The sequence below is a fragment of the Aureobasidium melanogenum genome, assembly GCF_000721775.1.
Source record: "Aureobasidium melanogenum CBS 110374 unplaced genomic scaffold scaffold_30, whole genome shotgun sequence".
Classification (NCBI taxonomy): Eukaryota; Fungi; Ascomycota; class Dothideomycetes; order Dothideales; family Saccotheciaceae; genus Aureobasidium; species Aureobasidium melanogenum.
The window spans coordinates 151,272-176,890 of NW_024470082.1; the positions used below are offsets into that span (position 1 = coordinate 151,272).

Sequence of the window (25,619 nt, forward strand, 5' to 3'; positions counted from 1 at the left end):
TTATAGATTAGGTTCTGTCCACTGACAATGACACTCTTATTGGCTTCCTGTGGACACATCTCCTTATCCAACAAGTTTCTGTATCGTGATAGATCATCAACAAGCCTGCAACAAGTACGTAATTGAGTCTTCAAAAAGTATCTCGAACAAATGTTAACAAAGAAAAGCTCAGCTATTTTCGATGTAACAGTCTTTGCTCGACGTCCGGATTCGGGAGGCTTTGTTCGTAAGAGACCAACAGAGTTGGCTGTGTCCGACACCCACGCAACTTTGCAGAGATACCAGCTGACAAACTGAAAGAGACTGAAAAGAGCTCAGAAAGTGCAGAATGAACGGCCCTGAGGATGCAGAAATGCCCGACGCTGGCGACAATTCTGACAACTCAAGCATCATCAGCGTCACTACTCCTCCGTCCGATATCCTACGCACCTACACCGCCATTGATCCTCCACGACTACCTCATTTCACCATCATCAACGGACAATCGCATGCAACAGACTGGCACCAGCACTCCTGGCGCTACACCGCACGCAGAGACCCCAACGGCATAGGCTTCGAAGTCCGCCAACTCGACATCGATGCATTCGACGGCTACGAAGTACCCGAGTGGAACAACATGTTCTACTGGCCTCCTCAATACAACCTTGGTCCTCCAACAGACGACGCGGATTGGCATGGTATAATCGCCAAATGGGGTTTTCCTGTACTGGAGAAAGCTGGTTTTCTCAACTATTATCCTGCTGATGGGGATGACTATGCAGAACCTATTGGAAGAATGGCGAGAGTGAGGAACCCAGGTGCAGATGACGATAAACGTATTCATCCTGTGTTTCGACGGGATATGTGGTGTGGTATCGATGAGGAGGAATATCAGCTGCTGGAGCCGGCTTTACTTCTGGCAAGTGCATTGCTGGATGACCCAGGCACGTTGGCGTTCTTTTACGCCATTTCGGATTTGAAATCGATGACTGAGTTCGAAGATGAAGTACATGGAAAGTGTAGAGTTGCGACTGTGCCTGCGGTCTTGAGTAACGCACAGGAAACGGAAGTCTACCGAAAGATACTTGCCATGCGAGATTGGTTGGAATGGAAGTTTGCGCCTCTGCCCGAGATGGTGAAAATCAATGCTATGGCGTTAACTGATTGGCGGGACGACAAACACGGCAACAGACTTGAGGCATCGAACGAGTAAGTATGGCCATCAATGACACCTTAATGGGCGCTGACAGTATGTAGGTATTGTTATCAGTCCACAATCTACATCTGTCGGACCTTCCTAGACATACTGCGAAGTCACGACGATGACTTCTCGAACGAGACCAACAATCACAAAGAGGCACTCGAAGCCTATCTAGACAACGCTCACGTCCCTCAAACCCGCCGACCAAAGCAGATCGATACTGTATCCGCTTATGAGCGTACGACTTTCCAGTTGGCTGACACAATCGTGCACGAGTTTTGCCACGCCTTCAATGGAGCCTACCTTCCAGATCGAGATGACGGTTCTCCTGTTGAACCATGGATCCAAGGAAACAGAAGTAACGAGCTTGGTCACGCTCTGATTGTTCACCTGCTTGGGGGCGATCCTTCTGCAGTGCTCAGATACAGTGATTCGAGAACTGAAGAGCTTGAACAGGGTTGTTCTATACCATTTGGTTTCTGGTTCTCCAAGCAATGGGATCTTTGGAGAGATAGAGCAGATGTAGAGAAAACTACGACAGCCGACAAGGATGAGGCTTTCAATACTGCTCAGGTGTTTTATCCTGTACCTCAGAAGTATATTCACAATATGAGTACCAAAGAGACTTGGATGCATCAGGTGCCTAGATATGGACTGAGAGCATTGAGATTACCAAGACTAGAAGAATGGGCAATTACGCAGAGGAGAAGTGCATGATACATGAAAAAGACATACTTAGGTATTCCCAAGTCATCATCACATTGCTGATATAGCTATCAAAATGCAAGAAAGATTCTTGTATCTAGTTGTGTCCCCAGAAACATGCAAACTCTCGAGTATCAAGGAGATGTTCATTCTCTCAATCTGAAATCACCTATGTGGTATAGCTATGAAAATGCAGACAACTTTGTTGGTTCTAGTTGTGTCCATTGAAGGGTTCGAGTTTGGTTATTTGACAAACCATAGTCACTTCCAGAAACACCACCCAAAGCAGCTTCTCGCGTCACCACAACAAATCGTGCTTGTTTTCGTCCACCCCACCACCTCTCGCGCAGACAGACGACAGTACCTCCCCCTCCTTCTCATCAACAACCTCTCTCCCTCGCCAACAATGGCCTCCTACCACCCCAATGTTGGCGCCCTTCGTCTTCCCGCCCCCGCCGCTCCTGCCATCCAGACCATCGACCTGGATCTGCTGCCTTCGGATGGCGTCGATGCATTCTGCCACCACAACGACCCTGATTTCGCGGTCGTCGACCCTGACACCGTCGCTGAAGACTTCCGCGCCGCCATCAGTCGCCAGGCTGATCTTCAAGCCCTCTTCGGTATGTCGTTGACCAGTCTACGCGTATGAGATTTACGACTAACAACTGATATAGGAGGCATCCCTTTCAAGACCCGTGGGCTCCCTCTCGGCTACCAGGCTGAGCATCGTCTCTACGATGGACGCAGAGAGACGAGGATCTACGGCCATCCCAGTGGTGGCTACTTTAAGGCCTGGTCCCGCTGGGGTGAGCACCTCACCTCCCTGCTGAAGGAAGACCTGGTGCACTGCGACTGTCAGCTGTGTCGTGGTTGGCGCCAAAGAGCACCTCCCAACGCCGCCATCAACGTTGGCCTGCCTTTGGTTGCTGGTGGCGCCGTTGCTGCAGCCTTGGTAGCAACTGTTGCTCGTAAGGAGCAGAGGGCTAGGGAGGAAGAGGCTACTCAGCAGAGTACGCAGCTTCTTGTTCAAGCTGCTGATGTGGAAGATCTGCCTGAATGGCAGAAAGCCATCATCAATGAGGCTTTGGAGAGAATTGTTGGTGGTACTCGTCCTCGCCGTTAGACAACCCCTTCTTGATGCCCTGTCTTGTATTATAGTGTACCAATATTCATCTTTCTCTTCTTTCTGTGCCTATTGAACCTGATCCTTCACAATGCATGATCTTCTTGTGATCATGAGCGTGTCCAAAGAGAGCACGAATGCCATGTGGGTCTTGATATGTCTCTTTGGCTGAGGTTGATACTGCGATCATGTTTTACATTTCTATAAGCCTTGTATTGAAAGCCTTGCCAGCTGAGATCGTGCTTGTTCAGAAGGCAAGCGCCATGGCAACGATGATTACTTGCAACAGAATGGCTATTGCATGATATGGAAGTTACCTCTTAATATGTCGTGTCTGGTGACAATGGTGGTGATATGCGGTCGGAAAACATGCTGGACACGGTAACGCCAAGCCCCGGAGGTCAGCCAAAATGTTCACCTCTGTTCTGTTCTCACACATACACCTACACTCTAAACGCGCCAACCGACGATCATAACCAAGTAACGCGACTCCAGAGAAACTCGCCATTGATGACTGATTTGCTATCGTCATTGCAAGTTATTCTGCGCTTCTCACGTGTCGCTCGACCAAAGCACCCAAGCACACCTACAAACATGTGTTTGGGCGGATTTGCGCCTTGGTCGATGGCTCTCACCATGAACAGCCACGATCGAACTCTTTCCAATGGCGAAGGAAAGCATCAGCTACCTTCTAAGCGTACGCGTCTTACTGGCTTGGTCAATCTGCACAGCATAGCTAACATCTCGCAGCAGCACTCGTCAAGAACAACAGTCGTTTGTTAAACAAGACAACCAAGAAGGTGGCTTTCATGCCCACTCTCCAAGACATTCATGATAGCTTTTCTCGCAAGGAGGCCAGAGCCAGCCTGTCTTCCCTGTCAGACCGGGCCACCATGGGAACTGGTGATTTCGACTACGAGACTGCCAGCTCTTGTCTTGAGAACATCTCTCTTCTCGCCGAAGCTGGTAGCTCAAGGTGTGGTTCTTCCATCAACTATGTCTCGCCTGTTCGATCATTCAAGCAATCTAACGCTTCGCATGTGCGCAACGTCTCTAACACCGCTGTGTCTGGTGATGAGACCTCGACTTCTGCTGGAAAAAAGCCACACTCATGGGCTTCTCAAGCATCTGGATCTCGCACCGGCTCTGCGCTCTCTTACCAAGTCAGCTCCCTCGACCTTTCGACTACGACCCGAAACTCCTCTTTTCGTCACACATCTGCCGGCAACATCTTTATGACCCATGGCTCTGATCACGTCGACACACCTGCTCGCCCTTCGCAAGCGGATAGGGTCAGCGACAGCGAAGCCGTTGTTGAGCGTCTCGCTTGGCCTCTCAGTCACCGAAAGAGTTATGTTCAGTCGAACAGCCGTGCATCTCACCATCAGAGCCAGACTGCTGCAGACCTCCACAGGGGGTATGTCAACGAACCCATGCCTGCTGGTCCCAACACCCGCTCTACTGGTTGTAATGACGCCGACCCCCTTGTCCCTCGACCAGCAGACGCTTCAGCTCAGGCTATCGGACCTGATCGATGTGCTAAGCAGCACGAATGTTCCATTGGCGTGCTCAGCGCATTTGAAGAGAAGTTCCTGAGCTATGAGGACAAGCAAGCAATCCTTGAGGGCGGCTGCCATGGTCTTTGCGTTCTCCAAACCACCTTTCTCGACGATAATTCTTCCGCCAACAAACCATCAAGAGTCAGCAGCATCAAGCTATCACCTCCTGCCAGAGGTCCTTCTGATCGTCCTGCTCGTTTCATCTCTCCCATGCCTTCAAACACCATGCCGAACGGTCATCGTGGCGAAAGCTCTACTCTGCCCCGTTTCTCACACCGTCGGGTCGCTGCCGAGTACAAGAGACCTCGATCACCCCTTGCTCTCGTCGAGCACCCGTCTCGCAAGCCAGCTCGTCACTCAGGCATTTCACTTGCTCAGCTTTGCCCTCTGGAGCAGACTGATTGTCTATCACCTATTAACACAGTCTGGGACAGCAACGACGAGCCGATCTATCCATCTTCGCTTCCTCGCAACCAGGGGCTGTTCTATGCCTGGTACCGCCCCAAACAAAAGCTCAAGAGGCAGAGCAAGCACGATGATCTAAGACAAGAATGTGAAAGCCGAGATCAGCTCGCAAAGGAGGATGGCGAGGCTGTCCAAGTGAAGGAGAAGGGTTTTGTGATTCGCGAATTTTCCAGACGTCTGCGCGCTTTGTTCTGAAGACTTCAGTCATTCCAGGGTTGGTCAATGGCATGAAGACTATGAGATTATGGATCGGGAGTTGGGGAGACGGATCATGGGAGAAATGGCAGAGCTAGCCAATGAATTGACGGCCGCTGATAGAAGAGGGCCCAGACTGGAAAAGGCAGAAGATGAGGGGATTCACGAGTATCAGCGCAGAACTCAGTACACGTGAAGGATGGGAGCAGAAAGGGAATGTGTACTAGGAACTCAAGATAACGAAAACGCACAAACAAAATACTGTACCACCATCGCTCAGTCTCAAAAAGGCTGCTCTATTTGCAATGTCTCTACAAAAGAATAAAATTCGGGTGTGACTGGAAAGCTCCAAAAAGCACATGCCTCATTAGCTGACCCACGAAGCATATGCAAGTGTACGTTATAGCGAAAGCTCAACCTTCCCCCTGCAAGCCATCAGGACAACCACCACTGTCATCATCATCATGACCACGCTTTCTTCTTCCTCGCCCATCGAGCTCTGCAACCGCTCATGGAGCGTGTTGGCAACTCGCGACCGCATTGCGCCTGGCGCTTTGCCAATCCCGCTGCGCGAGCATCCCATCTGAGGACTTCTGGTCACCCATGAGGGCTCTGCTTATGAACGCAACTGCAGGGTCGCTGATGCGATGAGGTATGATGACAGCCTCATTCTGGCCAAAGCTATGCTGACAGTCGTGGTAGGGCACAACTCTCTCTCCCTCCTGTTCTCCTCGACAGGAAAGAAGATGAGCTTTCAGGAGCTCCATTGCCTGTCAAGCTTCGGTACCAGTGCCCGAGCTCTGCTGTAAAAGACTTGAATCTGATGATCTCTATAGCATCATCACTGTCACTGAAGCTCTGAACAGCTACAAGCATGAGAAGACTGGCGGCGCAATCCTCCCCCTGGCTATCGTCGTAGCCTGTATGGTCGAGCAACTTCGTGAGCCCGTCCTGACCGACCTGGTTTGATGCCTCTTACTGACACATTCAGCTTACAAGATCGAGCCTTCTGCGGCTTCGGGCAAGTCAACCGAGCACAAGCTTCGCCGCAAGAAGTGCTCTGCCAATCTCCGCTCAGGGAACGCTGTGTAGAGTATTCCATGAAGATTCCAAAGGCTTTGTTCCTTTGTTTTTTGTCCACTGAGAGCTTCGAGATATGCATCTTTGTCTCTTCTTATTGTTTCTTTCATGAGCTGCTCAGATTCTTTGATGATTGTTCTTCTTCCTTTGTTGATTTGAGCATTGCATTGTATGCTCATGAAGCTTCGCTGCCGTCTATCACCATATATAACCGCTGATTCGTGAGATTGGGAGAGTTGTTCCTGATCTGTAACCTTTATACTCATCCACAGAACTTTACTACACCTGCATACTCTAGGGGAGATGTGTTTCATGGAGGTACAAATCCCGAACTGCCTCTTTTGTGGTGCCGTTGGTGTACCTGACATCTGGGTGCTTGGCTGTCCCTTCGGCTTGACCAGGGAAGATTGCAACATGACTTTCCAGACTGTCGTTAATGTTACTAGGGATCATCCTACTTGTGTCTCGCTTGACCAGCTCTGCCGCGAGGTTCGCTTGGGTATTGCTCCTAGCGAGGCTGTTGACGACGCTCTTGGTTCCCCTTCCTATACTGTTCCAGTCCAGACACCAACAACTGAGCGCTCTTTGCCGGCTGGCTGGACCGCTACCGCTGTCAACACTGACATTCCTTCTGAAGCTCTGGTTTTGGCTACTCAGCACCGTGATGATATAGTCCGCATGATGGAGGATCTTGTTCCGACCATCCAGTCACTCAACGCCACTGTTGCACCTCTTGATGCTCGCCTCCGTGTCGTCATTGAGTGGTGTGAAGGTTACATGGCAGGTATGATCGTTCTCGCAAACACCTACATCGCCAACATCCAATGCGCCGAGTTCGAAATCGCCAACAACACTGCTTGGTCTGATCAAGCGCAGATGGACATTGCCATCATCGTCGATGGTATAATCAACCAGTTGAGTCCTTTTGAAGGTGCATTCATCTGGCACAGAAGATTGACTGACTTGTTTGTTCATTTGAGACGTATTGCTGGTGAGTTGTCTCCTCCGAGACCTGCTGGTGATGAGGTTACTCCTATCAGAAGAAGACGTGGTGCTGTGACTGGTTTGGATGATCTCGCTGATGACCACTCTGACTTCTTGCCCGCTCCTGAGTTCTACCTTCCTGAAGATGCTTTTCCTGATGATGGTGAGCCTATGGAACCGGCTTGGGATGAGTTTGACTCCTAATGTTTTCACACGTGTGTTTGGTCCTCATGGCGTTTGGAGTATAGTTCATCATATTGTCTCGTTGCCTAGCTAATGTAATGCATGTTCTGTTCAAGACTATTTTGTGTCTTTTGCTCTGGTGCCTACGTGATTCTATGTAATCTTTCTGCAATTTGATGAGGTAGAATGACTATGGAAATGGCATCCAAGAGCGATGTAGCCACGATCAGGTGTCCAAGTCATAGGGACTTTCTATTATATCTCCCCGTGCGGTGCTCAGGTTGTCTTATGCTGTCAGAATGCAACAATCTGTTTCATACACTATATCTTCCACAGAAAGGCTTCCGGTGAGAATTTTTCTCTTAAATTTTGCATATGTATACAGATTTATTTGCATCTGGATAGTGCCTTGACGGTCAATCGTTAGGATCTGAGATCTGAGCGGACTAACGCACGTGACAGGGGATACTCTCAAGGGCATCACCCTTATAGTCTCTCCTCTGGAGTATTGCCCATTTGATGAATAACCATAACGACTTTCGTACTTAATTTCTCGCACAATCTGCTAGCAGTATTGTTGAATTTTTGATTCCGTCGAGAACTGGTGGGCGCAAAGCTGACTGGAATGTGCAGACGCTAGCTTTCATCACTTTGGTGACCAGCTCATCAGTCTCCTGCAAACGCTCGCGAACATCAGAACATCAGTTCTTTGCGCATAATCCTTTTTGCTCTACAACAACCTGTTCAACCCACAATGTAAGTCTCTTGGGAGCGATGCAAATTGCTTTCCGCCCTATTTGCGCATTGCTACAGACCTGAACTTACACTCCTTCCCACTAACAGCATGTCCAATGAAATTGACAGACAGTCGCTCGAGTATCTGCTCGCCTACCCAGAGATGCCACCAGGTTTTCTGCTCCCTGAGCACGTCAAGCAAGAGGTGAAAGCTGAAACCACCGACGTGCCCATCAAGCGCGAGCCTGGCACCGAAGACCATGAAGAGCACCAGATCAAGACCGAAGAGCGCGATATCAAGCAAGAAATCAAGACCGAGGAACAAGAGATCAAGCAAGAAGAAGCAGTCTTCGAGCATCTCGTCATGACCTACCGCCTTTACGGCTCTACCCCTGACGAAGATGGCTATACCATCAGTTGTCGTCTTTGCGGTCACATCTGCAAGGATAGAAGGGAGTTGTGGGCTCATTGGCCTGTTCATGTGGGTGTTGACACTACAAAGTGCATTGTCTGCAATGTGCGCTGCTCCAATATGGAGATGGCCAAGCGGCATGTTACTCATGGCAGACATCTAAACAAGATGCGCAGACTGGGAATCGGTGGTGAGGAGCCCGCTAGAGGGTCTTGAAAAGTATGCACTGATCTGTCGTTGTTATCTCCCTGAGCTAATCGCAGCGGCAGATGGATCAAACATTGCTTCGAACTAACGGCGAGCATGGGTCGGGCAAGGGGAACATGGCGATGATCCCAACGAGAAGGAGTATATGGCAACGAGCATCACGAAATCATGATAGCAGTAGGGACACAGGAACATTGACTCATTGAAACTCCCTTCCAAATCCTCTGAGACATTGTGTACTTCGAAAGGTTGGGAAGGTGTCTGGTGGTGAGCAAATCGTAGGGCTTGGCACTGGCTAACATATGTCAACAATCACATCTGCACCGCACCACTTCTCTTCCACGACTTTCAACTGATCATTCAATACTCGCGATTGATATTATCACAAGTGCTGCAACATGGATGCTTACGCGTACCTATATGAACGCGCTTCTCGCCCCTACAACGAGTGCCCTACCCTCTCCTATCTCGCCGAAGGTTCGCACCATGTTGACCAAGATCGCGAACTCAGGTCACTGACAACTACATTGCAGGTTGTACTCTCCTCACGACCACCTACTCGTGGAACAGACGCCTGCGCGATGTCCTCGCTGAACACAAGTTCACCGGTTACGAGAACGCCAGACTCGCGGCTACCATCTCGTTCAAGAAGTGCGAGTACCTTCCATCCATCCACCAGGAGCTGCGTGACCATCTGATGAAACTCATGGTCTACATCATCACGACCAGGGGCTACGACATCACCTCCGAGGACAACGACGAGCACCAGTACACCAAGCTCTCTGCCAAAATGGATGTTCGCGAGCTCAACCTTGTTCTCAAGCCTGCCCTGCGCGGTGTCAAGACCTTCGATAACGATGAGATTGACGAGGAGTTGGCTGAAGTTACTCTCAATATCTGGGGTGTGTGGGGCTTCCAGAGAGTCCTTGAACACACTGCTAAACGCTATGTGTAAGTCTACATGTCACGCGTCAGTTGATCATGCTGACTTCCCGTATAGCCTCAGCTCCAACGGTGATGGCCATGCTTACTGGGATTTGATCGCTCCTGAAGGCTTGACTGGTGAGCTGATGCTTCTTCGCGGTCAAATCTATCACCCTTGCAGCTCTTCTACCTCTGCATAGAGTAGTCACGGTACTTCCACAGTCTGAATCTTGGTTCGCATCTTGTTGGTTGGCATTGAAATTTGTGGAGGGCACGCTTTCTTTTCACATCCGCATACCGTTTCAGTCTTTCTGTATCCAGTCTATTCTGGTTCAAAACGCAGCTGTTCCTGATATGAGGTCGAGGAGAGCAAGCACGAGACATGATCAAAATGAATTGCACTCGGTTCTTCTCTTTGTCAAGTACTTGTCTACTTCATATCGTAATTTGTGTTTCGTTGACTCGAATACTGTTTTCGAGCTTGAGAGTCTTCATTGAGGCGTCTGATCGCTTGCTCGTCGAGCACAAAGCTGGCATAGACGCTCCCACCGCCCGAGCTTCCACCGCCCAAGCTCCCACCAGTCAGAACTCTGTCCAGTGCCAATGGACAAACTGCAACAGCACCTTCAGCGGCGAAGATGCCAACAAGGATCTCTTCGTAAGTGTTGCGCGTGACAGACCCTCCTTTTACTATCTGTACTGACCCAGCCGATCTAGGAACATCTGACTGACCACTTCGGCCCTGGTCAGAAGGACATCGTTTGCGAATGGAATGGATGCACTGCCAAGCCGCAGCGTGATAATTTCTACATGCGCATCCACGTTCAGAAGCACGCTGGAGTTGAAGGAATGCTCGAGTGCCAGGGCGGCTGCGGTGAAAAGTTCAACACTGCTTCTACCAGATCCAAACATCACCGCACTTGCCCTCAGGCGCTGGCTCGCCGTGGGGACAATGGAAGATACGAGTGAGCTGGAGCCATTTTCATTGGCTTCTCGGGAGCACGACATGGTCAGCTCTCTGATCGAAGGTTGCATCGGCTTGAAAGGTCCTTGCATACGGTCGGACGGGGATGGAATGGTATCAAGCAGGTAGTGAATAGGGCGAGCAGAAGCTTAGTACATGCAAGATGGGAAGGCAGTCAAAGACTGTAGCAAGATGGGCATACACCAAGGGAAAAGTCGCATGTCAGTTCGGGTCACTTTGGTGTTTTCCAAGTAAGAGAGGGTAATGCCGTTCCATCGGGACAGTAAAATTGAAGTTCAGAAACCTGGATCTCATGGTTTACCCCTCTTTCCCACTCCATCTCCAGATACACTTTACCCAAATGCTCATGGCATCCTGCGCATAACCAAGTAAACCCCAATTGCTATAGTTGATGGTAGAAAGCAAGTTTGGGGTGAATCTTTCGTCGTCCGGACGATGTCCAGTGTGAAAGTATTGTCATTCTCTCAAGCCCTTCTCTACGCGCGACCGAACCACACCCCCCGTGCCCTGTCATCAACATCCTTGCGCCTCCACAACTCGATCGACACACAATTAGTCGCCATCATGGCTGTCGTCAGATGGGGCATCGACGACCCTGAAAACCCTCGCAACAGGGATAACCCGGAGCTCGCGAACCAGCTGGAGGAGGAGCGCATCAACTTCAAGGGCACCGCTATCAAAGGCGCTATTCGTACCAACCCTGATGGCATTATCATGAGATCCAGATCTGGAGAAGAGAAGTAGATTCTCACACTCTTGCAGATGCCCAAGGTACTGACATTGATACTGTAGCGTCGAGAACGAGCCCGAGCTCAGGGATCAAGCAGGCGCTGAGCGCTCCATCAGCGAGGCGAACGCGCATGTCAACACGTAAGTCCAGTTACCCCGTGCCTATATGCCTGTTGCTAATCATTTTGCCTCAGGATCGCAGAACAGGAAGACGAGCACGAACACGAGAACCACTCGGCCGTCGAAGATGACGTTGGTTCCCTTAGCCCCTACAGCTACGTATCCTACAGCTCCGTCTCAAGCACCGACGAGCGTGTTCTGCCTCCTGGCTGGCTGCGTGGTATCATGTCTGACGGCAGTCGTATCTGGTACACTGCTGCAAGATTCTCGGGACCCATCATCAATGAGACGCCAACACAGGTTCCTGATGACTATGTGTTCAACGAGCATACTCAACGCTGGGAGCCCTTCTATGAGCTGTAGATTGGATTCGAATGGGAAGAATTGTTCGTTGAGGAAGGTCAAGGATGATATGGTAGTACCCAAAGCTGGAATACCACTCAGCTCCATGAGTTCTGACCTCGTTTATTCAATTATATGTTATCTCCATGGACGCCAATTCAAACTTGACAAGCTATCAAAATACACGAATGGATTACAAATTCGTAAACTGCCAGAGAAGACTCTGAGATAGATACCCTCAATGGAAATCATCAGCAACCCATAGTATACTGCGTTTTGATAGACCACTTTGAGCATGATTGGTAAAATGAGATGGGACCCTCTCGAAGGGAATACAAAATTCTAGCTGGCAAGGGATTTCGATCAAAAGTGACTATGAAACATAATACTCAGACAAAAGCGGCGTGATACTGCTCGTTACGAAGGGTCAATCTGTCAAGAAGGTCTTTTCATCAAATTTGAGCCAAAATCTCAAGTGCACTCTACGGTAATGAACTGGCCTTATAGCACAGCACCCAGTAATCTTGTTGCTACTGACATCCAGAGCAGAAAAGCTGGGTCTCTGGAATTGGCCCATTATCATCTCATGCTGACACATGTTGGCTTGTCTGGTCGTTTGGTCAATGTTCAGGCTTGGCGTTGTCTAAGACCGTCCGCGTCAAGCGAACCACATCTCTTTGTCTTTTCTCAGCACCTGACACCCCACGCAACAACCATCAGAACCTCTCTCTGGCGGTTGAGCTGGTGCAGTGTACTTCGCTGAACAAGATGGCCCCCCGCAAGAAAAAAGCTACAAAGAAATGCAAACAGTCACGCGCTACAGAGAGAAGAAGCAGCAAGGTAAACACCAAAACCCCTGAGAACATCTCACATACAACCGACTAACACCGCCACTCAGCCTCTCGTCGAGCAAGCCATGTCAACCGACTCTTTGACCGCTTCAAGCACTCAAAAACCGGGTGAGTTCACCTTACGTGCGCGTCTGCTCCACAAGCTTGCTGACTCCGTCGATAGATCCAATCCAGGCATCCATGACGAACGCTGCTCTGTCCGGCACCGACCCCCCTACTACTGGTATGTCAATTTGACTGGACTGATCATTCAAGCCCACTAAGCTTTCTAACAGCCCCGGCAATCATTGAGTCATCTCAGAAGGGCGTTGCGCAAACTCAGTTTCCTCTCCTTTTGCTTCCTCTCGAGATTCGGGTGATGATCTACAAACATGTCTTTGACGACGATGCTATCGTGATCGGCCCTGTCAACAAGAAGACCTTCATACGCATCTATACAATCGACCAATCTCAACACCAGTATGATCTCGCTCTTCTCGGAACTTGTCGATCCCTCCGCGCCGAGGTCATGAAATACCTCAATCCCAGGTCCATCATCAGAAACATCTCTGCATCTACCGTGGTGAGCCATATGCATGGTGACCCGCGCAGCCTTAATCGCATGCTTCACGAAGTGGAACTCTTGCGCAAGGTAATCAAACTCTGGGTTAGGCTTGGTATGCAGCGATCTGGTCACTTCAAGCGCTTTGAGCCCGTGAGTCCGTCTGCGGACAAGGCTTTGAGCTTGACATTCGTTGACGAGCAGGAACCTGTCGGTACGTCTGGCATTGCTGACAGAGGTTGGCTTTGGCTGCTGGAAACATTTGTAGCCAGACCAGAAAGACGTGAGCAGTAAGACGCAGTGATGGGCAACAACAGCGGAGAAGTTTGGCAGATCTTGGGATTGCAATCGGGCACCTGGACAAGGACAAGTAGACATACATACAACAGTCTTTACCGAAATCAATTGTTTCTTGTCTTCCTCTCTCGCATATATCTCCTTTTGTCCCTGAACAAGACTCTCCGATCCTACTTTGTTGGCTATTCAGAATCGGAGACTTACTCGTATGCTTCTTCAGATAGATGGCCTCAGTCGATGGTGGTGAAGAGTCACGGTCTCTTGATCAGGAACGCGCCTCAATTCATCTCCAAGAGATCAGAGGGGACCAGAAAGCGCGAGGAGATACACACAAAATGTAGATGAAAAGAGGAGAAAAGCGAGACAGGTATATCTTGCAGTCGAAAAGAGGAAGATCCACATAGGCATTCGCCATGCCTACCGCGAATCCCCGCATCGAGATCCCGGCGCATCCTAGACCTTTCAACCAGACAATATCTACCTAAGGAGAGAACCATGATGAAGAAAGAGCATGGAAAGTGATACAAGCTGCAGATGGACGGAGAAGAAGGCTCGACAGATACACCCTGCAATGAGAGAGAGGTAAGAACCCATTGCAAGACACGCTGTCCTTGCCACTACCGGCGCTCCGTAGCCAAAAGACCTACTCGACGCGCCGAACGATCCCAGACCGACCTTCAAAATCTGACTGCACTACCCCATGTTCCGCAGCTACATCAAACAAGACAGAAAGTTTCCAAAGAGCTCTCGATCTAACGTGACATCGTCCACTTACATTACTGGTACACCTACATGTGCGACCTGCTCGACTCCCGTCACTGAATTGGTGCCGCCATCTTCCACCCCGATACCTGTCCCGAGCGGCGCGTGCAGGCTGTCCAGCAGTTGCGGATTGGGAGCGTTGACCGTTCAAGAAATCAACAACACATTGCTCGTGGCTGGAGCTTATGGAAGTAAAACTGGTGATGAAGGTCCTGCGCCTGATTACTATCTTACTGAAAACCTTACTCCTCTCAACGTCGGCACGACCACGAACATGAGCATTCCATCGCTTGTAGGCGACAACAGTGACGTTGAAATGCTTGACGATGGTTCGGGTGGCATCATCTATTACTACCCTGACGCTGTGGGTACATACGCAGGGTTTGACTTCAATCCTAACAACTTCACAATCGTTTGGACTGGCTATTTTGCGCCACAGGTGTCTGGCAGCTATCAATTCTGTATGAATTATGCGGACAATCGGCAAGCCTTCTACATCGGATCTGACAACGCATTCCCATGCGGAGACTCTGCTAACGCAGCTACACCTACCAACGCTACGGCATTCCAGGATTATTGGTTCGACAACCCGACTTTGTTCTTATCTGTCTGCCAGAACATGACCTTGACTGCGGGTTTCTACTACCCAATCCGGGCTGTCTACGGTAACAACGGCCTTCCAGCTTCATCTAACTTCACAGTCAGTGGACCAGGTCTCGGCACGAATGTCACGGACTTGAGTGGTCTCATTGCGCCGGCGACTTGCAGCTAGGATGCCCCCGAGATCCTCTAGCCGCATGCAAGCCTCCGATTTGATGCTTCTTCAAACAGATATTTCAACAGGAACGTTGATTTTCATCGTGCTAGAACTCAAGGATCTGGCTTGTCTAGTGGAAGAAAGCTGAAGTTGGTCCGGAGGATCGTGTCAACTTGGTAGTACTTACTTGCGAGGTCAAACCTCTCCCTTCATTTGAATCAATCTTTCATTTGTTCCCATATCCATGACCGCCCCGGGGACCCCCTGACTTGGCACTCTGCGTGACTTGCCCGCTCTGGCATCGGATGACGATCGCTCTGCAAGACTCTGTTAGAACAAAGTCCAATGACAGTCCAGCAAGAGTTACATATTCAATCGAAGTTATTGGAAATAGTGCGTGTATCCGATAAGGAATGCGGCTTTCCGATTGTGAACAGAAGTTATGATCATAGCAACGCGATGATCCAGGTCGCCGAGGTCTCTTACACGACATATCTGTTGCAGTACGGCAACTCTGGTCGATGCAACCAGAGACCTGCAGCATTTACCATCCTCAACAATCTGTTTGAATGTATTCAATCCCGTGTAGATCCGAGTAATGCTGGCCTATAATACGCAGAAGCTCGTCGACCGTTATCGCAAAGATTACGCCAATTGATTGCGGCGCCCACCGATGCTAGAAAGAGATGCCGGAAGTCAGAGGAGCCCATATTAGAGCCGCATTGTGCGATTGCCGAGGCATTTGAACGGTGACATCCAGGTACTCCACTTGAAGCGAAACATTAATTATCTGTATCACCCACGAACTGAATGCGCCCTTCCTCCTTTCCCCTGTATGTGATCTGCTTATAGCCATCTCGACGTGCTCTCCTGCGAAAGCAATAGTGTCATGCTGAACGCATAGTTTTAGCAATCTGGTCCTGAAAGTATGAAGCTAGGTAGCTCCGAGCTTATCTCTCTTTCGGATGTACCAAGATTCGGCCCTCGGCCGCTTCAAACCTTGGAGCCTAACCTATTCAATACACTCCTTCTACATATACTTTTCGTTCAATACATAGCTAGCTATACCGAAGATCGCAGATATCGACATTTTGAAATTGAGCCGTTTGTTCTCAATATCACCATAATGGCGTTTCTCCACTCCACACCGAGTTTTGCTAAACTCATGTCTGTCGGTCACTAGCAAAACGATATCTCTGCAGATTGCCAGAGATTGCCTTTACACTAAAGTGTCGCACAATCCACGATCGCTCTCAATGCTCAAGCTTCTGGCGGCAACTCGTCATTGTTCTGCCTGATCGTTCTGAACACAGAGCCTGACTATCCGGGGCTCCAAAAACAGCATGTCGTTCGTGTCCTGTTCGTATCCTCCTCGATGAAAGAACATGGAAGGGGAGGAAGGGAGCTGTGGTCGCAAGCAAAGCTTCAAACAGTCTCGGCTCAGCCTCGACTTTTGGCCACCTCCTCGAACTGCCTTGATCGCCCACGATGCTTTGTGCTTCTTGCTTGGTCACAAACAAAGTGCTTTGACTTTGTCTGCCGCTGCCGTTTTCCACTCTCGACTTCGGACTTGTACGGTGTACTCTTTGTCTAATCTTCAGACGTTCCCGGTCAAGTCTGCTTAGTAGAGCTTAATCAAGCACGATCGAAGCAGAAACTCGTTGGACCGAGGACACACCGCCATTAAGCACTACAGGCAACGTATGGAAAGCTATCTACATTGTATTTTCAACCACTTCTTCATCAAGTTGGTTCTGTGGTGTAGTTGGTTATCACTTCTGTCTAACACACAGGCGGTCCCCGGTTCGAACCCGGGCGGAATCATTGCTTTTGCTGACCTGGCAATTCTTTTGCATGTCTAGAAAGTGTGATGGTCGAGACCGAGGCGTTGCAAACTTTTGCACATTTTGCGGACGTGTGGGCGCAGAATTTGAGGCTTCGGTGAAGCTTGACGCTCGGAAGCGATCGCGCGAATGTTGTCTGCACGTCTGGACGACTCTGGTAACTCGTCACGAGTCGATGATCATTTGCGATGTTTTTGCGAGATGGCATGCATAGTTTTACGGTGATGATCTGAGAGCTTTGCCGTTCACGATGCACCGCAGCTCCTTTCCGTTGAGATCTGGTGTAAGCGTCTCTGGACGAGCAACAAAAACGTGGATGAACATCCCCAAGCAGCACGAGAGAAGGCGTCGACCTGAAACCACAGCGATTGGATCAGAGTGTGTCATCATCGACTTCCTGGACTTTAAAGTTTCTATGCATCGGGTTCTGAACATTCTGACAACTGTGCTCCTTGGTTATTCGAAGATGAAGTTGAGGTTTACGAACACCACAGCCATGCTTGCCGAGAACAATTTTCTGCCACTTGACACATTGATCGATGGTCTTAGGGATCTCATTCCTACTCAGATTGGGTCAATGAGGAGCTCATGTCTTTCCAACATCGAGTCGGAAATTCATGCCAGGGTGATGGTTACAGTGACGAAACTTGTCCATGAGAGTCCCATGATGCGCTCTTCCACCACACAGTTCCTTGAAAGATACGGCAGAATGACGAATCGAAGCTCTGGACCACTTGAGGAAAGTCATCGGGGCTCTGAGTCTTACCGTCGCATCGTCGCGTTTGTAGTCCTCAACAGCAGCAGCGATGGAAGAAATCTTTGGACCACGCACAGGTCTTTGACGATTCTGCAGCCGACAAACGAGCAGCTCGACTTTCAGACCAAGACAAGGCATGAGAGCAGAGGACAAACACGCCGCTATCAAGTGCAGTCCTCCATAGGTTTGTCCCTGGCCTCGTCAATCCAGAGGTGGGTAATGCTTGCTATATTGCCACCTATACGTCTTTGAAGTCTTTCTACACAATCAATCTATCGTTGTGCTCATCACTAGCAACTTTTCCTTTCTTTGAGATTATTGAAGTATGCCGAAATTTTCTGCGTCGAGTCTTCCTGCAACCATCTCAACGTCTCTCCGTTTTTACCGTCGTACATCGTGAAGCAAGGTCTGTACACCCCCTGGCGACAATATGGATGCTTGATGAATCCCCAGACCTCCTCCAGAAGGTCTTGTCATGGTGTGTACATCACACAGAGCTCTTGAGTCTGAGAGCTGCTGCAAGGAAGTCAGGGGCTGGCAAAGTGGCATTGTCCGTAAGGAGACACTTATCGAAAGCCATTTACTCATTGACCTGGTTCATGGCTTGTGGTGGGTGCTTGCCTTGATCAGCCAGGCAAGGTTAGGATTGCTAGCAGCCTTGCTAGTTGGACTGAGAGTCAAGGCACTATCGCGTGCAGCAGCAACATCGGCTGGGGAGGATTAGTGAATTTGGCAGCAAAGGCTCAATTTATAATGTGGTACACTGTTAAGATCACGCTCACTGGCCCCGTGTTCCAATCCTTGCGTTCTGCCAGAAGCTAGTGACCATATCTGCCCGCGATCGCATCTACTCCAAACGTCCATGAGAAACAACGTCGAACCAAGGCTTCTGCCAGGAATGGTCAAGACTTGTGCTGACTTGGCACAAGGCGCTTGTGCATCTCTATCATGGTTCAGACTCACCATCTGCCCAGAGTTTGTGCTTTGAAGGGTCTGCTCCGTTTCCAGCGATATAGTCGTCAAGGTACTCTGAGCCGAAGGATGTCATGCGCCCACAGGACCAGCGGACTCTTGCACCTTCAATTCTGATGCTTGTTTCGATTTCGGGCAGGCTCAAAAAAGTTTCTTGTTATTGTAATGACCAGCTGCCTTCTCCCACACCCACTTGTCCAGGTTCCTGGTACTCAACGGCTTCTAAGTCGGTGGTCTTTGTTTTGTTTCTGAACAGCTGCATCTGTCCAACAAAAGCTTCTGGCATCTGGATCAAAGATTTAGGAATTTTCAAGAAAAGGTTGGAAGCTCACACGTATACATCATTCCAGCGCAGGCTGATGTCAAAGACCCTCAACGAGATCTAGAACATCGTTGAGCACTTCGAGGTGGCCGGGCAAGATTGCGATCGGATTGTCTTCGGTGGGGATCCTCTCTGTGGCTTTCGAGTAGACAGATACTTTCTCTTGGGAAAACCGACTGTGAAGATGAGACGGGGCGCCAATTTCATCGGGAGCATTGTCGTTGAATGCAGAAGGCAGGCGACAGCCATGTGCTCTACCACAGCAGTGGCCGCGCTTCTGCGTTCCAGACGAGGCAATGACTGGTTGTCTTCTCTTCCAATACCCGTTCCTTTCTCTCTTCCTGCGCTCTATGAGATGTTGTGTTGTGACGTTTCGAGGGCATTCCAGTGGGGCGGTCGCTGGCTCCTCAATCGTTGAGCAGAAGGATGCGGCGTTAGGGGCAGACGACTCTTATTCTGCTTTAAGTGGCTTGGTGAGAGCTGTTAAGGTCATTAGCACGATGTCTAGCCCGGAGACTCGTAGATCTGGCGGTGGACGAACGGCCTTGCCGTGAGCTTCAAGAGCTTGTTCAGTGGAGACAGGTGACGTATGTCCGAACGCAAGATGGAAGGTGGTGTCATTCGAGAGACCAAGAGATTCCGACTCCCCAGGCTGTTTTTCTGTGTTGGGTATCGAGACGTGGTGCCGTCAGTCGATTATTGTCATGGAAGGCAGAAAACTCGGCGGTGCTGTTCGTCCCTTGGACCAGAGCGGGATGCTTTCGCTCAATGATGGTGGTTTCAGAGATCGCCAGCCACTGCGGCAAAAGCGGGAAGGGCCTCGAGGCCAGTGATGTCGATCTGGAAATGATGAAGATGCGAGGATCGGTTGGATAGTTGTTGCTGAGCGCTTGTGCGAGAAATGATAAATTGCGCAACTTGTCTTGAACAAAGAAAAGCTCCAATAGAGCTGCTGGCTGGCATCTCTGGTCGATCAAGACATGCTTTATGGGAGCGGTGCGCCGGTACAGGTGAGTGAGGATTGGTAGAAAGTGATGCGTGATAGCAACAAGCTGAGCTGGGCGCACGAGAGGCAGAACGATCTTCTTCAAACCCCAGCTGTCGAGCCAGAGAGCGATGAAAAAAGAGATGGAGTGTCCGCATCAGCCTGAGGTAGTGCAATACAGGCAACACGTTGCGAAAAGACTTGCTAGACAGAGGTCTTCCAGCTGGTTCCAAAAAGAAACGAGAAAGTCTGTCAAGTGTGGCCGCGCTTGAACAGAGCACCTCTGGCGGCATGCAGTCTTTCCCACTTGACTGCAGCCTATATAGCATGTATATGAAGAACAGTAAGAAAGCGTATGAGAGCGCAACGTGAAACCACAGGAAAGGGAGCAAGATCAACCCTGCTGCGTGGGAATGAAAGGGGAAAGAAGAAGGGAACAAAGCCGCAGCGCGGAGGCCGAACCAGACTAGACAGTGAAAGCAAAAAGCGCACACTCACATCCCTTCTTCAAGCACCAGTACAAGACCAGTAGACTCAATGAAGAAATTGTTCGCGTCAGCTCGAGGTAGTGCAATACGAGCGACACTGTGCCATTCGGCCAGTTCCAAAAAGTGATCAAAGATCCCAGACCGCGACCACGAGCAAGGTTCAATGATCCTACCATCTTGATCGGGCACTCGTCGTCTTCTTCGGCTGCCATGCTCATCGAAGACAATTGCGTCCATCAATTGAGTCCCCTTTTCCTTACCCTTTTGTGGATGATGGCTCCCACTGGCACGTCAATGCCGAGCATGGCGTTGGTTCGGCAAGCCGCGTATGAGGAAGGAAAGAGAAGTGTTTTGGACGCGAGGACTGCTTCTATAGGGTCGCGCGGCTGTCATCACGGTTAGAATAGCCCTTTGCGGAAGTCGAAAACAAAATCAAGTACGGAGGTTGAGCAGCCGCGTGGTCAAAGACACGACCACCATTCACTGCACGAAGTAAAGAAGGATGGTTACGTAGCAAAGAACTACATAGATGATGAACGTATGTTCTCTCCCAGCGTCCTCCTCGCCATCGATACAGACGAGTTGAAGTTCTGCGAAGAGAGTTGTCAATCTAGCAGCAGTACCATAAGACATTTGATATCAAGGGATCAACGCCTTCGTTTCTGCTGCAGTCATTTGGTAGTTGACTCTAAGAGCCAGCTTATTGAGAGAAGGATGAAAAGCATGCACAGGTAGAGCAGTTTTAACAGCGTGTCGAGTGCGTTGATTTGGCGGCGCTCGTCTCCGGTGATCTTCCGTCTTGATGCTTCGACGATTTTCCATTTCGTCGTACGGTGATTTTGTAAGATCAACGTTGCCCGATTAGAACAAACGCAAATCTCTGATCGGATAGCGCCGTAGGGAGGTCGTTGAGTACTGAATACCTTGGAGAGGTACAGTGTCTGCCATCGAGTATTTAGCATCAGAAGTAGTAATGTTGTAGCTCAATGATTGTGCGGGATTCGAGATGGTGGAAAGGAGGAACGAGTGCCTGTAGTGAATCGTGATGGGATCAAATTTACTCTTTGCTGCCTCTGCGGTGACGATGATAGAAGCGTGAAGATGCTGTCTTCCAAAAGTTGATAAAATACTCCACAAATACTACAGAAAATTCTGGGTCTACTCTCCGACAGGCATACCTTGACGATTGAAAGGGGTGCAGTTTGTAAGGGCAATGCATTGTGGCATCCAGTTAGGAGTCGCTGCTCATTCGTTCGTCTGCTGTCTTCTTGAGTGATAGTCAATTTAAGCATCAGTGTCTTTGAGATATTCCGTTCAATCTTGGTTCCCAGAGTATTTGTTCTCGCATCCATATTCAGAGAAGTCGAGCATCGCTTCTTTCCTTCTCTTTCCAACATACAACCACAGACGTCCGCGAGCACGGTCTTCATCTCTACAGAGCAACCTCTTCAACCTACACACAAGAAGATAACAACTACACCAACATGTGCTTCGGCAAGAAAGACTCGGCTTCGGCCTACACCTTCTCGTCCTCCTCAAGCGACGAACCCAACGCTCGTCCCATCGAGCTGCCTACTATCCGCCGCCCCTCTGGCACCGCCCGCACCACTGCCAGTATGCCTCAACAGGCTCCTCAGCGCGCCGTTGGTCGTGAGACTATCCGCATCGTCGAGTCTGCTAGCATTACTTGCGACGATCAGCACAAGTCTGGTAAGTTATGCCACCTGCGCGCTGAACGAGCTGAACTGATAGAGGTGAACAGCCAAGAAGTGATCTCGCCCTCAAGAAACACTCCTTTCTCTATGGCGCACAACTTTTCTTTGTTTCCCGTGAGTGACCTCAGTGATCTATGTATACTCATGCAGTGGCTGATCCCTCATGATAGGTGCGCCCAACTAGCACGAACAGCATCTTTTCTGCTCTTTTCTTCTTCGTCGAAAGTGCAAGCTCTCTTTTGAACATTGCATCAGGGGTTGGGAAAGATCGAAGCGTTTCGCCGTGGGATGAGGCACTTGCAAGTAGAGCTAAGGACAGCTCAGGAGGATCAGGAGGCAGATGGAGCTCAGCACACCTGAATTGCACTTTCATTGAACTTTGATATCCATGACACTCTATGCATGACTGCTTGGCTTGACCTCGAGCGTGACGTGAAGTACGGAAAATGTGGTTGCTCGAAGGAAGCGCTGCGGCCCGTAGACTAGCTCCGAGCAGACCCCTACTTGTTTACCATTGCACGTGTCTCTACGAAACTTCTCCCTAACACACATCACCTCTCTCCACGCAACACGCATATCATCAATATCTTTTGCAACCTCTCCCTCTCCAGCAAAGATGTGTCTCCCAGTGTGCCGCCACGGTTGCTTCATCTTTGGAGTGCTCATCAATGTCCTCCTACTCTCGCTCACCATCTGGAGCGCACACTCAGGCAAACCCTTCGCTGTTTGGGTCTCCCTACTCATCGCTTTCTTGTTGGCTTTCGTGTTTGTCGTCACGATTAGTATGTATCCTGTGCACCAAGTCTGTCATCTCTTACATGGCTAACGTGTGCGCGTCTGATAGCATTCGGTCATCTCCGTTATGAGCCGGGCTACCGCGGCAGCAGCTCCTACATCGTGCCTCTCAACGACGAAGAGATTGAGCTCTATCACATTGGCTCATCACCACTCTCTATTGTAAACGAAGAGCCCTCTCAAGAAGAATTGTACCGCCGCCATCTGGCTGAGCGTCCCCTGCCTCCTGAGCCTGTCCACCGCCGTCGTCGCTCTGATCGTGGCTCTCCTTTCCCGACTTTGATCTCTCCTTTGAGCGATCCTTTCATCGAGCAAGACACTCGTCTCCCTACGCAGAATGGCAGAAACACCATTCGACTCGTCCCTGAGTCTTCTCGTGAGTTTGACCTGCTTGTCGCTCGACAACGTACCTTGCTGACGAGATATCAAGTTGCTTCGCGCGTGTAAGGTTGTGGCTGATATGTCACTCTGGAGGTCGGCATCAACATGGAGGCGCGTATGGGTGGAAAGAAGTTTGGCCAGAGCGATTCTCCAGTGCATGGATCTGGTAGAGATGGCGTGCATTCGGACATGATGGTATGAGCAAAACGAGTAGCTCCTGAGGAGAGGTCTCTGAGCTTAAGAATATCTTGGAAGAGGGGCACTGTGATGAGAAAACTTGTGTTCTAATCCATTTCAATTCAACCGTAAATACATTCTCGTGCCATGTGTATTGTTCCAGTGCTTTCTGTAACTTTTGCAACAGTCTTGGGAGTTCTCGTGAGAAACCAAGGTTTTCGTGTTCGCAGCAGCATTGTTGTTTTGCTTTCTTTCGTCCAGCCACCACTCCATCAACTCTTTCGACAAACACCACACACAACACCTCCACCTCCACTCTTGTTACCAAACCTGTAACGCAAATTGCCACGCATCATGCCCTTCGTCAACACCATCGCCTGCGTGCGCCCACCCACCGTTGCGACTATCGCAAGATGCTGCAAGAGATTCTATCTCGTGGGCCTCTGCATGCTTCTGATCGCGATGCTTTTGGGCACTGCCACATGGGCCATCATCAACTTCTCCGCCACAAGAGCTCTGATCCCACTCATCGCCGTCATCATTCTCCTGTCTATGGTTGAGGGCGCGTTGGGTATGCATCTCATCCCTTCCTGTTTTGAACGAAACGCGCACTCACCACCGCCAGTCCTTGCTATTCTACAAGCTACCAACAATAAGCTTCTGAACGATGAGAGCCATGAGCTACCCACTCTGTTGAGCCATTCTGGGCCTCCCAAACCCTCTCTCATCCACCCAGCTTTCCGTGACTCCAACAAGAACTCGCCTCGCAACTTCCCTCTCCCAAGAGAACGTTGTCTGGACATTACGACTCCTGACAACGCGCCTGCCATTCCTGTCCCTGATCCATACGCCGCAACTGGTATGATTCTACGCGACTCGCAGACTCACCGCCCCTTACCTCCTCTGCCTGTCAAGTCCGCTGAGGCGCCAGCACCTCCGACTCACCTAGAGAAGGTCAACGACGTTACTGTTCTCCCACTGCGCATCCAAAAGCGTGAGATTGCATCTGTCGACACTGCTGTCATGCGTTTATGCGATGCTGTTGAGGTCGAGTCTGTCGAGAGCGCTGCCCCAAAGTCTGGAGACTTTGACAAGACTCCTGGTCACCCTCATTCCATGTCTGAGGCCGAAAAAATCATCACTGGAGTTGGAGCAGAGCGATACCACGAACAAGACGACCAGGAAAACACCGAACCTGCCGAAAGCAAGCCCCTTGAGCACCTCGTCACTGAGCACCAAGTACCTCAGACGCCTATCCATCTCGCCGCCCCTGTTATCATGATCCAGCAGCCCACCCCTACCACACCCAAGTCTAATGAATACCCGGCTGCAACCCTCCCCAATACACCCACTATCCGCCTCGTCAGTCAGTACCTGGAGATCCCTACGAAGATCGGACACGGTACTCGTCGCAAGAAGTGAGCTGAAACGGAACACAAATCCAAGGGGAGAACGGACTTTGTTGGAGCTGATCAAGAGTTGATGGAGCTTGTCGATCGAGAGAAGAGTGTTTTCCGAACTGTATGATGATCAGAGATATGAGAGCATGATAATGGAAGGCATCGGAGGTTCCTTCTGTATGCATGAAAGTCGGAAAGAAAGGCGGATCAAGTCATAGAAAGCTTGAGGTATCGGACAACAAGAGAAGGAAGAAGTATCATGCGAGAAGTCAGGCTCAGAGAGCGTAGCGGCTCTCTGGCATCTGGCGTCAAGGGAGGAGATTTGCCGACAAGTTTCAATGTCAATCAATCAAAGTGTCATAACAGATCCCAAATCCAACGAGGTTGTGCTGCTCGCAGAAGCCAGATGCAGGGTGACAAAGAATGAAGCCACGAGAAATCACCCGTTGCATACAAAGAAAGAACAAAGAACCCGACCAGTTGATTTTCGGCACATCTTATGAGAACGAAGGAGCTCCACCAGCTATGACAATGCTCGCATGTTGGTGGACATTCCCAAGAACAGGCATCAGTGGCCAAAGCAAGTCACCTACGGGTAAAATGAAGATGTACATCTGGCGAGCAGAAGAAAATAGCCATGAGAACGT

General features: G+C 50.0%; 13 protein-coding genes across 13 annotated transcripts; all 13 read left to right on the top strand.

Annotated features, from left to right (window-relative positions):
- Nucleotides 1–352: 352 nt before the first annotated feature.
- Nucleotides 353–1,192, top strand: M437DRAFT_58852 (uncharacterized protein; the record flags this gene model as incomplete). The annotated part of the gene is made up of 1 exon (XM_041023465.1): nt 353–1,192. The coding sequence occupies one exon, from the start codon at nt 353–355 to the stop codon at nt 1,190–1,192; it is 840 nt and encodes a 279-aa protein (XP_040875672.1).
- A 225-nt stretch (nt 1,193–1,417) lies between these two features.
- On the top strand, nt 1,418–1,873 carry M437DRAFT_35262 (uncharacterized protein; the record flags this gene model as incomplete). Its single annotated transcript, XM_041019303.1, has 1 exon — nt 1,418–1,873. A coding segment is annotated over one exon (456 nt), but the record flags the coding sequence as incomplete, so codon positions are not given.
- Nucleotides 1,874–3,377: 1,504 nt separating this feature from the next.
- M437DRAFT_69800 (uncharacterized protein) lies at nt 3,378–5,227 on the top strand (the record flags this gene model as incomplete). Its single annotated transcript, XM_041025350.1, has 2 exons — nt 3,378–3,705; nt 3,759–5,227. 2 exons carry the CDS (start codon nt 3,378–3,380, stop codon nt 5,225–5,227), a joined length of 1,797 nt encoding a protein of 598 aa, XP_040875674.1.
- A 647-nt stretch (nt 5,228–5,874) lies between these two features.
- On the top strand, nt 5,875–6,319 carry M437DRAFT_88421 (uncharacterized protein; the record flags this gene model as incomplete). The annotated part of the gene is made up of 4 exons (XM_041028824.1): nt 5,875–5,879; nt 5,930–6,010; nt 6,064–6,167; nt 6,219–6,319. 4 exons carry the CDS (start codon nt 5,875–5,877, stop codon nt 6,317–6,319), a joined length of 291 nt encoding a protein of 96 aa, XP_040875675.1.
- A 291-nt stretch (nt 6,320–6,610) lies between these two features.
- On the top strand, nt 6,611–7,495 carry M437DRAFT_58832 (uncharacterized protein; the record flags this gene model as incomplete). Its single annotated transcript, XM_041023463.1, has 1 exon — nt 6,611–7,495. The coding sequence occupies one exon, from the start codon at nt 6,611–6,613 to the stop codon at nt 7,493–7,495; it is 885 nt and encodes a 294-aa protein (XP_040875676.1).
- An 877-nt stretch (nt 7,496–8,372) lies between these two features.
- On the top strand, nt 8,373–8,837 carry M437DRAFT_58933 (uncharacterized protein; the record flags this gene model as incomplete). Its single annotated transcript, XM_041023489.1, has 1 exon — nt 8,373–8,837. One exon carries the CDS (start codon nt 8,373–8,375, stop codon nt 8,835–8,837), a length of 465 nt encoding a protein of 154 aa, XP_040875677.1.
- A 389-nt stretch (nt 8,838–9,226) lies between these two features.
- M437DRAFT_88424 (uncharacterized protein) lies at nt 9,227–10,721 on the top strand (the record flags this gene model as incomplete). Its single annotated transcript, XM_041028825.1, has 5 exons — nt 9,227–9,305; nt 9,362–9,779; nt 9,829–9,890; nt 10,292–10,410; nt 10,470–10,721. 5 exons carry the CDS (start codon nt 9,227–9,229, stop codon nt 10,719–10,721), a joined length of 930 nt encoding a protein of 309 aa, XP_040875678.1.
- Nucleotides 10,722–11,301: 580 nt separating this feature from the next.
- M437DRAFT_88425 (uncharacterized protein) lies at nt 11,302–11,949 on the top strand (the record flags this gene model as incomplete). The annotated part of the gene is made up of 3 exons (XM_041028826.1): nt 11,302–11,477; nt 11,530–11,607; nt 11,661–11,949. The coding sequence occupies 3 exons, from the start codon at nt 11,302–11,304 to the stop codon at nt 11,947–11,949; spliced, it is 543 nt and encodes a 180-aa protein (XP_040875679.1).
- Nucleotides 11,950–12,696: 747 nt separating this feature from the next.
- M437DRAFT_88426 (uncharacterized protein) lies at nt 12,697–13,614 on the top strand (the record flags this gene model as incomplete). Its single annotated transcript, XM_041028827.1, has 4 exons — nt 12,697–12,768; nt 12,827–12,887; nt 12,943–13,002; nt 13,055–13,614. The coding sequence occupies 4 exons, from the start codon at nt 12,697–12,699 to the stop codon at nt 13,612–13,614; spliced, it is 753 nt and encodes a 250-aa protein (XP_040875680.1).
- Nucleotides 13,615–14,317: 703 nt separating this feature from the next.
- M437DRAFT_88427 (uncharacterized protein) lies at nt 14,318–15,151 on the top strand (the record flags this gene model as incomplete). Its single annotated transcript, XM_041028828.1, has 1 exon — nt 14,318–15,151. One exon carries the CDS (start codon nt 14,318–14,320, stop codon nt 15,149–15,151), a length of 834 nt encoding a protein of 277 aa, XP_040875681.1.
- Nucleotides 15,152–16,990: 1,839 nt separating this feature from the next.
- On the top strand, nt 16,991–18,461 carry M437DRAFT_69805 (uncharacterized protein; the record flags this gene model as incomplete). The annotated part of the gene is made up of 4 exons (XM_041025351.1): nt 16,991–17,137; nt 17,195–17,921; nt 18,062–18,143; nt 18,191–18,461. The coding sequence occupies 4 exons, from the start codon at nt 16,991–16,993 to the stop codon at nt 18,459–18,461; spliced, it is 1,227 nt and encodes a 408-aa protein (XP_040875682.1).
- A 3,527-nt stretch (nt 18,462–21,988) lies between these two features.
- M437DRAFT_69806 (uncharacterized protein) lies at nt 21,989–23,461 on the top strand (the record flags this gene model as incomplete). The annotated part of the gene is made up of 5 exons (XM_041025352.1): nt 21,989–22,214; nt 22,259–22,333; nt 22,849–23,001; nt 23,064–23,390; nt 23,445–23,461. The coding sequence occupies 5 exons, from the start codon at nt 21,989–21,991 to the stop codon at nt 23,459–23,461; spliced, it is 798 nt and encodes a 265-aa protein (XP_040875683.1).
- A 465-nt stretch (nt 23,462–23,926) lies between these two features.
- M437DRAFT_88431 (uncharacterized protein) lies at nt 23,927–24,994 on the top strand (the record flags this gene model as incomplete). The annotated part of the gene is made up of 2 exons (XM_041028829.1): nt 23,927–24,143; nt 24,198–24,994. 2 exons carry the CDS (start codon nt 23,927–23,929, stop codon nt 24,992–24,994), a joined length of 1,014 nt encoding a protein of 337 aa, XP_040875684.1.
- Nucleotides 24,995–25,619: the final 625 nt, after the last annotated feature.